A 12,661-nucleotide genomic window follows, 5' to 3' on the forward strand; every position below is an offset into this window, starting at 1 on the left:
ACAAACCATTTATGCCAAGGTGCTTGTACCTCAGCCACCTAAAGCCCATTGGACTACATGGTCAGTTAGTTCATCCAAGCTGAAGTCAATAGTCTGTTAGGTCCAGTGGTAGTCAGTGGGGATAAGCTATCAAACTGAAGTTTATGGATATAAGAAGTTTGTGATACACTAATTAGCACAAGCATTGTTTTGTTTGCGTGACATGGAATAACACCAAACAATTGTATTTCAAAGCCAGTTCATACATTTTCCACATTACATATGGAAACATGGCAACCAACACACCACAAAAGAGGCAAAAGGAACTGTTATGGTCACAGAGTGAGTTAGTAAAAAGATATGGACAGAGTATGTATGCACAATGGTTACAAGAAAATTCATCACAATGATACATATCAAATAACACATACCAAGAACAGTAAGCTTAGCTTCACATGATTTGCCCATAGCTTCCACTTTGATCTGAGAAGTGTCATCAATAGTGAGATCTTTAAATGTGAGTGTATGGAATTTGCCGTCATCTGCCATTGAAACAACCTTGGAAGTATGCAGCCGCTGGTCATTCTTATACCAGATAACAGGAATGTTGTCATGGGATAGCTCAACAGTAAACTCTGCACTCTCGCGCTCCTTTGCTGTTACATCCTTGAGAGGGGTAATGAATTCAAGGCGAATGCCTAAACCATAAAAGCACCTCATTAAGGATAAACTGTGATTAATAAAATTGACACAAAAGTATGAAAACCGAATAGAGTGCTTGTCAGAACCAGTGGCACAAACAAACCTTCAATGATCAGTTTGGCACTTGTCCGTTTATCTTCGGCCTCAAACATGTATTTAGCCTCATCCTCAAAAGCCACAGATTTAATGACAAGGGCATGCTTTGTGCCCTCGGTTACGATTTCAAATTTCTCATCTCCTGTGATCTCCTGAGTTCCTTTCAGCCAACGGAATGTCTTAGGTTCCCTAGATACCTCACATTCAAACTTGGCTTCATCCTTCTCAAAGACTTTGACATCACTGAGCGGAGTGATAAAGATGAGAGGTATTTCTGAAATCAAATCAGGTAATGCCTAGTGTTAGAGATTGATTCTTATCAACTACTCTTTTAAGGGTGGTTTTGTGTGTGTGTGTGTGGGCTTTGATTATGAAAGCATTCCAAAATGGAGTGCTTAGAGTCAACATTTTTTGGAGCCTACCTTTCACTTTTAGATTAGCAGCACTTTTAGCATTTGCAGCCTGGAAAGATACTTCACCAGTCATATCCAATTTGCAGTTGTAAAGGATCAGGACGTGTTTCTTACCATCTTCTATCATTTCAAAATCCTGATATTTTTAAAAGGGGGTGAAACAAATTTTGTCCTAATCACTCATTCATTCGCCATCATTTTGTAAGAAAGTTTTTAATAAAAAAAACTTATGTTTTTGAGATTTTCAGTTTGAAAGGGACTTACAGGTGAAGGTGTTAAAGTTTCTCCCTTTAACTTCCAAATTGCATGAACATCGGGTTCAGAGATTTCAACCTCAAATCGTGCTGTTTCACCTACAAATACTTCTACACCATACAGAGGTCGTTCTACTTTTATTAGTCGAGCTGAAAACAAATATATATATACATATCAGACCTCCTGCCTTGATCAACATGTGTAAGTTTTCCAAGAGGTTTTGTGTTGAGAAAGGACCATCACTTACCCTCTATGTTAAGATCAGCATTTGTCTTGTCACTTCCACAGTCGCATACATAATTACCCTTGTCGGCATCTGACGCCTTTTTAATTTTTAATATGCGACGCTTGCCATCCGTCTTTATAGAGATTTTCTTGGAAGCTACAAGTTCCTCACCATCTTTGTACCATTTCACCGGCACATCTTTGCTAAGTTCACACTCCAGAATGACATCATCTTTCTCAGTAGCAGTATAGTTTTGCAATTTTACAGTGAAATATGGATCGGCCTCTATAAGATATGGGTTTGGTATGAGGTAGTTAGTTTTTTGAAGAGGTTAGTAGTAACAACACTGAACAGAAAAACCACAAAGATTAAAACACGTAAAGATAAAACACATAAAGATTCAAAGACTTCATAGTGACAAAACAGGTAACAATAGATGGCAAAATATTACCTAAAACTTTGAGGTTTGCTTTAGTGTGCAAGGTCTTAACTTCTGCTTTGATCTCAGAGATGTCATCAAGCGTCACTTCTTCAATTTCTAATTTGTGGATTTTGCCTTCTGCAGTCATGTGGACAGTTCTGCTTGTGTGGAGTTTCTTGTCGTTTTTGTACCAGGTCACTGGCATATCTTCATGAGAAAGTTCGAATTCGAAATGAGCTGTTTCTCCTTCCTTCACCGTCTGGTCTTTGAGTGGTGAGATGAACTTCAGCCTGACACCTGAAATACAGTGAAGGACAATGAGGGCCAAAAAATAAAATAAAAATCCATGGTCACTCTATATCAGAAGTGTCAAACTTGATTTGTTATGAGTGCTGGATCTGACATAAATGTCACTTTGTGGGGCCGGGCCATGTGTGCCATAAAATGTAATGCCAGGTACCCGGAAATATAAACTTTATAAAGGACACAGGCAGACCCTATTAACGATATTATTTTTTACTCAAAATGCAAACAAAAGCAATTGATTCCTAGCAGTGAAAGCAACTGATTTACTGGGGAGCCCACAAACCCCCCAATAAGTGTATTTAATCATATGCAAGACTAGGTTTTTCCCAAGGGATACTATAGAAGGGGGAGTACCTTATATTTCCATACATACCACTTGCTTGTGGGCCAGGTAAGAGCCCTGGACGGACCGGTTCTGGCTCCCGAGCCTTATGTTTGACACCCCTGCTCTACATGATTGGTGCTTCTCATAACCTTCCCACACATGACACCCATGAAGATGCCTCATACTGAATAAGACTATCAGTCCATCAACCGAATGGTCCATCAGTCCATTATACTGAGTCAGACCGTCGCTATTGTCTAAGATTGGCTGAGGTCTTTCACATCACCTACTACCTGATTCTTTTCTGCAGATGCCAGGAATTGATCCTGGGACCTTCTACCTCTGAACCACAACCCACCGCAATTTTATGCAGAGAGGAACTTGCCTTCCACAAACAGTTTTGCTGTGGTCTTCTTCCCCTCCACTTCTGCAGTGTACTCTCCTTCATCATCAAATTGCGAGTCATTGATGACTAGAATATGTTTCAGCCCATCCACAATGATGTCAAATTTGTCTCCGATTTTGAGTATGTCAGTGCCCTTTTTCCATATTACATTGGCTTCCCTGGTAAGCACACATTCAAATCTCGCCTGCCGCTTCTCTGGCACAGTTACGTCTTTCAAAGGCACAGCAAAGTCAAGCTCAATTTCTGAAAATAAAGCGAATGAATTATTTCTCCAGCACACAATGGAAGTCAGACCTGCAATAAAATGATGTGTGTTTTTAGTAAAGCTCTCTACCTTTCACTGTCAGGATAGCAGCTGTAACTCCATTAAATGCCTGGAAGAGGACTTCTCCGGCCTGCTCTAATTTGACTTTGTGTAAGGTTAAGAAGCGTTTTCCTTCTTCGGCTCTAATTTCACAGGTCTGGGGTTAAAAAACATTTTTGTGTTAAAGACAACAGTATTCTAATCACCACATGCTGCATTTAGTTTTTAAAAATTAATTGTAACAAAAATATGAAAGAAAAGTCTCCTTAAATTAAGATGGTCCTCCTTTTTATAATTTCACAGTGTACGAAAAACACAAATAGAACAATATTTCTGCAGTAAACGATGAGCAAGTAATAATAATAGCAGGTGGTGTTCCATAGCTGCGCTTGATTAGATAACTCAGCCAGTTTGTATTAATATCATATAGATTCTGAACCCGAAGAACTGTATTTCAAAGGTCTTGTGCCGATTTAATGTGTAGGCTTTACAATTAATTCAAGAAAGCTAATCTCCTGTTTGTGAAGCTAGCTGAATAAGTGGGACCACCCATAATTCTGAGCTGAGAAGAAATTCTGTCCATAATCAAGGAGTCCCAAATCTTAAGAAACCACTTTTTGATTATTATCTTCCAAAATGCTGCAATTAGAAATCTCAGAGCAAGCAAGAACACTGAAATGAGTTCTAGACTTATTTTAGGTATTGTAGACATTATTAATGGGATCTTATATCCTGGGATGTTTTGTATCTGAATAAATACTTCCCCCCAGAATTGTAGTATTTGGGACAATGCCACCAACAGTTATGAGAAGGAACCAATGCCACCACAGTCTTTCCAGCACAAGTTAGGATACTGGGGTCACATATAATACAATTTCAGAGGTACTATCTGTACATGGTTATATATATTTATTGTCACCTCTCCATAAAAATGGTTGAGATGTAAATATTTTTAAAAAGATCAGAGTAGCAAAAATGGTAAAATAAAAACAACACTAAAAGCAATTTCAAAGCAGCAGTAAGCATCAATAAAAGCAGTGAACTAGACAGGCAGATATGGGAGTAAGCTTCCCCTGGGGCTCCAACCGTTTAAGGCTTTTAGAGGAGGAGAAGAAGAAGAAGAAGAAGAAGAAGAAGAAGAAGAAGAAGAAGCTATTAATTGGATTTATAATGAGTCTCAGAGTGGCTTACAGTCTCCTTTCCCTTCCCCTCCCCACAACAGACATCCTGTGAGGTAGGTGGGGCTGAGAGAGCTCTGAGAGAACTGCTCTTTCCAGAACAGCTCTGAGAGAACTGTGACTGACCCAAGGTCATGCCAGCAGCTGCATGTGAATGTGTGTGGAATCAAACCCGGTTCTCCCAAATTAGAGTCCGCGCTCCTAACCACTACACCAAACCGGCTAAAGGGACCAGCACCTTGAATTGTGAACACATGCAGGTGCCTTATACCAAAGTCGGACCAGTGGTCTATCAAGGTTAATATTGTATATTCTGACTGCTCTCCAGGGTCTCAGGAAGAGCTATTTCATGTTAACTGACAGCAAAGATGCCTGCCTAACTAGAGCTGCCAGGAATTGACCCTGAAACCTCCTACATACAAACAGATTATCTACCCCTGAGCCCATGTCTGGAAATAAATTGCCTGTTTCAGTTTTCCAATAAAAATGAGCTTTTTACAGTGCTATTCTAAGCAGAGGCTGAGTTCAAACTGGCAGTTTGCCCCAATATAGGCACGAGCCAGAAACGTTTCACAACCGGATTAAAGGGGCCATTCACACAGGCACATCTGTCCGGCATTCCCCAGCCATACTCAACCCGTCTCGTAACACTTCCCTCCCGAGTTCAAAAGATACCAGGTGAAAGTGGTATCAAACCCTGGAAAGAGCGATTATCCCGTGTCCATCCCGCACCAACAAAGTGTGAATGCCGAAAGCCGCGTTTTTCTTGTGCGCTTATGGAAAAAGAAAGCCAAGCCTTACAGCCGCGCCTTACAGCAAGGGCAGGTCAACAGTGTGAACCCTCCCCTGTGCCTCCTCCTGGTATGCTCCCGCATCAGTCACTGCAGCGTGAACGGGAAAAGTTTGTTCTGGGTCTTTTTTGCCACCACTCCCTCCCGCTTCAAACTGCCAGTCTGAACTCGGCCAGAGTCACACTCTTCTAAGCCCATTGACTTTAATGGACTTGGTTTTTTTGGGTTTTTTTGCTGTCAAGTAACAGCTGACTTATGGAGACCCGAGGTAAGAGAGATTGAGAGCTGGTCTGCCATCGCCTGCCTCCGCATCACGATCTTGGTATTCCTTTGAGGTCTCCCACCACCCAAATACTAGCCAGGGCCACCCCTGCTTAGCTTCCAAGATATGACAAGATTTAGCTAGCCTGGGCTACCCAGGTCAGGGATGGACTTATAAGGTTGTAATTCTGAAGAAGTACTGAAGAACTTTACTAATGGTAACCATAAATCCTGACAGTTCTATACCCTGCTTAAAATATGACACAGAGCTGTGTTTGACTAGCAAAAAACTTCCACATATTCTAAATTTAAATTCACGATTTCTTTTTAACTGCAGATGCTTACAGGTGAAGGTCTGAGTACTTCTCCTTTCAATTTCCATTCTCCAGGGACATCGTCTTCAGAAATCTCAGTGTCAAAGTTTGCCGTTTCTTTCTCATAAACAGTAACGTTTTCCAAAGGTTTAAGGATCTCAACTTCACGTTCTGGCATTCAGAAATAAACAAATTAATAATATATATGTAAATCAATGAAAAATGTACACAATTCTGCACAGTTCATTCTTCTTATAAGAGGTAAAACCATTTGCCAGTGTACTGTATTGATATAACAACATACTACTTACCACCAAGGGTGAGTTTAGCTGGATATCTACGACCTTCAACCTCTACAGCATACTCCCCAATATCTTCAGGTGTGGCATTCTTAATTTTGAGATACAGATGAGGTCCATCTTTTGTGATTTCTGTTTTATCTGTGGGTTCTAGTGGGAGTTCCTCATCGCCTTTGTACCATCTAATATTTGGTGTATCCTTGACAATGTCACAGTGGAAGACAGCTGTACTCTTTGGTTTGACATGCTGGTCTCTGATAGGCTTCACTAGCCAATCTTTTATCATTTCTGCATGGAAAAACCCAATAAACGTTAGATTTTGAAAATTACACATAAAAGGTCTACAGTATCCTATTTTCTGCCTTAATATTTCAGAAGATGCTTCCGTAGCATAGGATGCAACATATAGGTCACAGCAAGAAGATGGGAATTGGGAGACTCCACGTCTCCATGAGCTTTTGACTTATTTATTGTTCTTTCCTCTTTGGCCTGCAGCTCCTTTGTACCACAAGCCACACTGTTCCGGTTTCTGAAACCTACGGACGGCTTTAGAGGGGGAGAAAGGGGGCTGCACAGAGACAGGAAGCCAGTAAAAACCTTCCACCAACTAGCTAAGTTAGTGGCTGCGTTGGATCCAACCAACCCTTCTAATTTAGCAAGGCTCAAAAATCAGGTTTGCTAAATTTGAAAACATTTTCTTGATAGCTCCCAGAGTCTCATTCCAGATGGATCCCATCAGAAGGTGTTTGGAAAAACCCTGTTACCATGAGAGGAAAAAGGGATTCTACAAAATACAATACCCAGTCTCTGATTGGGTGGAAGTAATGCCACCTGAAGGAAATACCACGAAAGCCATTTAGCAACTTTCCTCTATATATTACTAAGTGCAGCATTGTCAAATAAGATCTCCTCAATGTAATCATGAAAGAATACTGATGGTTAACAATGTGCTCAAAAGGTGGACTGTTCTGTCAAGAGGATTTGCGTGGTAGTCTTTTGTGCTTTCATAGGGGCTGTTTCACTAATTATGTATTTATATAATAAGTTACAGGAGACACAGCATAATATGTGGCTACTGAGTCATTCACTAAGTGGCTACCCAGTTTACAGATCAAGACGGAGGAGGCCAAATGAAAATGCCAATACTGGTAAAAATTCCGCTTGGTCAGATTCCTTTCAAATGACTTCAGTACAATCGGTTTAAATGAAAACTGAGCTCCTTAAAATATATTGTCAAATAAATATATCATGTTGAGATGCGGGGAAAATTGCCTCAGATTTACTATTGTCTGGCAGAATTTTGCACCAACAAACTGCGTCAACAAACTTCATATTTAAAAGACCCTAATTTTATCATACTTCCAAGGAAAAGCATTAGCGATTTCAAGAGGGATTCAACTTACCAATAACTTGTACACAAGACTGACAGCTCAGGGTACTGTTTTCAACAGTCACAGTGTACGTTCCAGAATCTTTGTCGTCAGCGTCCATGATAGTCATGGCGCGCTGCAAACCGATAATACTCAGCATAAACTTTCCAGGCGTGTCTTTCACAATCTTCCCATCCTTTCTCCAGACCACATCTCTTTCTTTGTTCAGCTCACAGCTTAGATAAAATGGTTGGGTTTTAATCACAGTCACCTCCTCTTCCAGAGTCTTCACAAAGCGTACTGGTAGTTCTGTTGAAAAGGGGGGGGGGTTTGAAGAAGAAGTATTCTTTAACTATTACCTCATCCATGTGGAAGTGAAGCAAAGAAATTTAAGCAAACCCTTTAGAATTGTCATCTGTTGCGTAGATGCCTGTGTGTGTGCTTATATGGACACAGCTCTCTAGAGAATGAGGAGGATCCCATTCGTTTAATTGGCTGGAGCTGATCTGCTTACATATTAACTGCTCTAGGCCATGGTTTTCTGGGCATATATTCACATGGAGGGTTCAATAAGGAATCTCCAGTTAGAAGGATCAGACGTTTACCTGAGGCCCTGGAGAGCTGCTACCAGAGTAGACAATACTAATGACAGACCACTAATAAGACCTACTACTAAGGTGGCTTCACATGTTCAAATAAATTTCTGGGTTGTACATATTGTACACATTATAAATAAAAATAATCTACATGTGTTTATTTAAGTTACAGATGACGGCCATTTGTTAGTTACTCTTGAGAGCTTTGTAATATATTTATTGAAAAGTGATTAATCAGAATATATTTGGAGGAGCCATGGAATACCTTCCACAACCAGTTTCGCTGTTGAAGTCTTTTCTTTGTTTCCCAGCTTCAACACGCAAGTGTACTCGCCCGCATCAGAAAGCTGCACGTCAATAATGTGGAGCTTCCTGTCTTTGCCATCAGACAGGAACTTATGCTTGGGACTCTCGCGGATGTTACTGCCGTCTTTCATCCAAGTGGTAATGGCAGTGGATGGAGAGATGAGGCACTCAAAGATGGCGGAAGAGCCAATGGACTCAGCTTCTGTCAGCACAATGTCCTTAATTTCTTTAACGAACTTGAGTGGTACAGCTTTAAGTTGGTAGGTGAAGGCAGGCTCATCAGGTGGTTTCTCACCCCCGCTGCCTGGACGCAATTTCCTCCTTTCTGCATCTGCTGGTGAAGGTGTCTTTTTGGCTGCAAGTCAGATAGGTAAATGCATAAAACCGATCTCTGCAAGAATACTTTTTTTTGGCATTGATAGTGCTGAAGAGGACATTAAACAGGGTGAGGAGCTGGGCACTTAGCTGTCTGTACGGCAGTAATCGGAAGGGATGCAATTAGACACTACTAAAGTCACTAAGGTTGTAGAAAGTGGAGGATCCATGTAACCCTTCCTGTTCATATGATCAATTGGCCATCTAATTTTGTTGCACCCAGAACACTTTAATCTATTTACCTATAAAAATGCCAGTTCCTGACATTATCCCAAAACTAGATTAATGGATGATAGGTCAACCAATGGCTACTAACTATGGTTACTAATGAGAACCTCCACACTCACATGCACTAAATCTCTGAATACCAGTGCTAAAAGGCAATATCAAGAGAAGGTCTTGACCTCTGTGTCCTATTTGTTTGGCCCTCCAGAGCAACTGGTTGGTCACTGTGATGCTGGACTAGATAGACCACTGGTTTAATCCAACATGGATCTTGTTATGTTCTTCCAGTCCCTCACACTTCTTATTCTTCGCTCCTTCTGCCCTGTTTCAATCTACCATAATGAAGAAACAGAAACCAAGGCAGAGCTATGCAGAGAAGGACAGATGGCCCTCAATAACTCCCACTGAGATCTACAAGACAATTCCAAATAGGATGCTGGTCTCAGTCCTAGGTGGGGAAGGGAAATGTGGGTAGGGAAGACTGGACATCTTCACATCCTCCTTTCCCCCCTTCTTATTTAGATAACATGGTAATATTTGTTCACAGATAGGGAAACCGTATTGACTTAGAATTATGAACATTACAAAATCGATTTTGAAGAATCTGTTTTAGATGTGCTTCTGATTTTTTCAAGCACGCTAAAGCAAGCAAGGTTAGTCTATACACCAGTTTTAAGTACAATTTGCACTATTTGAAAATGAATCCATAAAAAAGTGTTTTGAAAGAAGAGGATCACTTAATTAGGACACTATTGCCTACGGTGGAAAGATCATCACGCCAAAAGCCAGGTGACCAGCAAATTTATTTTGAAAGGTAAAAATCTTGAGTAATAAATAAATAAATGAGGGTGCCGGTAGGCTGTCCCACCCCCCCAGAAATAATGTGGCCTAAGTTAGGATATTCAATGTGATTAGCACTCCCTCTATGTAAACCGCCCAGAGACCCCCAAGGGGGTTAGGGCAGTATATCAAATCGAATGAATAAATAAATAAATAATGGGATTATGGTTTATTCTTATCAGAAATTTGAACATGCAGATAGTTTGAATTTTTATGACATCTCCTTCTTACCTTTAATAGGACTCCTGCCCTTGGCAGCTTCCTCTTTGGGTGTACCTTTGGGCTCTGACATAAAACAATAACAGAATTATTGACTGAAGAGTCTGTAAAAGTATTTACTTATTCATTTATTTATTTCGCTTGCATCCCACCTTTTTTCTGAAGTGGCTTATATTGTTCCTGTCTCCTTCATTTTATCCAAAGTGCTCATATTTTTTTTATATATATGTGTATATGTTTTTGAACCTGGGAAAGATCTGTTTGGTGAACAAGCACAGCTTGTCCTATGTTGGATTCAACCCAATATTCTGTGGATACTAAGAAAATTATTTTGCCATCTAAAGCTGCAACTTGGTGATATCTGGACTTGAGGCATCTTGGGGTACAAGATCACTTTTCTCTTTCGTGTAAAGGCTTTTCATGCTCCTATCTGTAGAGGATGCTGATCTGATCAGGGATCTCTTGTCATCCTGTTCCACATGAGAGTACAACACTGGGTGACATATCCTATAAAATGGCAAAATTCTCATAATGTGTAAAAAGTAAGTGATCAGTGGTAAAAATGTCTTTTGAATAACGCACATGTACATGATTTAACATGAAGAGATGTGCTCCATATGATTTAGTGAGATGTGTTCCATACATCGCATTTAACAAGGTCAGTGCTATAAATATTGCAACTAATACGAATGCGTAGAGATTTTCTTTTAAAGATTTCAGCTCAGTAACAACATTATTTATACAAGTAAAGGTTGCCAATGCAGCTATGCAAGCATATAGGGCAGCCAAGCCCCTGTTCTGAGGGGGGGATCCTCCACACCTGACCTCCTGTTGCCTGCTGCCGCTCCAAGTAGCAGTGAGGGGATTTTTTTAAAAGCCTGCAGCATCCCCAATGTGATGACATCACTTCCTGGGAAAATATGGAAGTGATGGTGGATAGCTCTAGGAATCACTGGAAACTCTATGATTTTACCATGTACCTACCCTCAACCCTCCTGCTGGTTGCTAGGTTTGGCAACCCAACTTGAAGCAAAATACACATATTGGAGAACCAATGTATCCATACCTGCTTTCTTTCCAACCACTGGTGTTGTCAATGGAGCAGCTTCGGGAGTCGGTTCTGCTGGAGTGGGCCTAGGAGATTTTAGAGCTGTGGAAAGAATTAAAATGGGAGGGTTTTTTTAAAAAAAACTACATTTCATCTATTTTACTAATGAAATTTGTGAATAATGGCTTTTAAACATTTGTTTGAATCACACAACAGTTAGGTACTCACTAGCTGTGTCCTTTGCACAGAAATGTGTATTGGCGAATCCCATCAAAACATTTCCACAGGCAGAAGGATTTGCACTCACAGATTGTGCATTTCTAACCTTCCCCCCTCCTGCTGCTGCCCAAAATGACCCTTGAAATGCTCCTCCTAGGGGAGGTCCCCTCTCCTTAAGTAGCAGCATTGTGGAGGGGGGCTTTTGGGACATGTGTCGTAGGTGAGGTTCTATGGGTGTGAATTCTTCCATTCATGGACATGCTCTGGTGGATCCAAGCCATTTGCTGGAATATCTGTTCAGTGTACTTAACAGGCAAACTCACAGCCCAATAAAATAAAAATTGCTATACCAAAAGGTAGCCAGATACAGTTTTTACATGTTCAGTGCCTTCATGACAACACACTGCTTTTTACATTGTCCTCAAAGGTAGGCCATGCTAACACAGATTTTGGGGTTTATAGAAAAGAGCAAGAGTCCAGTAGCACTTTAAAGACTAACAAAATTTGTGGCAAAGTATGAGCTTCTGTGAGTCACTGCTCACTTCTTCAGACACAGCTAGAATGTGAGTCCATCTGTCCTATATGTAGGACAGTATATCTAGGACAATGGAATGATTTCAGAAGCTGAATGACATTAGGTAATTGACAGTAGCAGGTGAATGTCAACAGCGGGTGTGATTGGGTTAGGTGTGATATGCAGAAGGGTAGTAGGCATGGAGAAATCAGCATTGGTAATGAGATAGGAAACTAGGTCTCGATTCAGTTCAGGAGGATGCATTGCCTAGAGCCTCATTACATTCTTACAAAGGCATTTCAAAGGGAGATGAGAAAGAGAGACTGCTGAATTGCAACTGATAATGAAGCTCAAGACAATGCATTCTCCTGGACTGAATCGAGACCTAGGTTTCCTGTCTCATTACCAATGCTGATTTCTCCACGCCTACTACCCCTCTATATATCACACCTAATCCAATCACAACCGCCATTGTCATTCACCTGCTATTGTCATTTGCCTGCTAATGTAATTCGGCATCTGAAATCACTCTACTCTCCTTGATATAGGACAGGTGGACTCACATTCTAGCTGTATCTGAAGAAGTGAGCTCATGAAAGCTCATAGCCTGCCACAAATTTTGTTAGTCTTTAAGGTGCTGCTGGAACCTTGCTCTTTTTTTGCTACTACAAGC

At 40.7% G+C, this 12,661-nt stretch overlaps 1 protein-coding gene across 1 annotated transcript in view; it reads right to left on the minus strand.

The window, feature by feature from the left end:
* TTN (titin) overlaps positions 1-12,661 on the minus strand; it is a 343,112-nt gene that overhangs the window by 127,275 nt on the left and 203,176 nt on the right. The window contains 14 exon segments of the mRNA XM_015413748.1: positions 411-677; positions 785-1,051; positions 1,200-1,326; positions 1,455-1,594; positions 1,693-1,956; positions 2,123-2,389; positions 3,109-3,372; positions 3,464-3,590; positions 6,009-6,148; positions 6,289-6,564; positions 7,680-7,955; positions 8,508-8,903; positions 10,220-10,273; positions 11,274-11,357. Of these exon segments, the coding sequence (XP_015269234.1) occupies positions 411-677; positions 785-1,051; positions 1,200-1,326; positions 1,455-1,594; positions 1,693-1,956; positions 2,123-2,389; positions 3,109-3,372; positions 3,464-3,590; positions 6,009-6,148; positions 6,289-6,564; positions 7,680-7,955; positions 8,508-8,903; positions 10,220-10,273; positions 11,274-11,357 (2,949 nt within the window).

This window comes from Gekko japonicus, unplaced genomic scaffold (assembly GCF_001447785.1).
Source record: "Gekko japonicus isolate JY-2015 unplaced genomic scaffold, Gekko_japonicus_V1.1 scaffold743, whole genome shotgun sequence".
NCBI lineage: Eukaryota > Metazoa > Chordata > Lepidosauria > Squamata > Gekkonidae > Gekko > Gekko japonicus.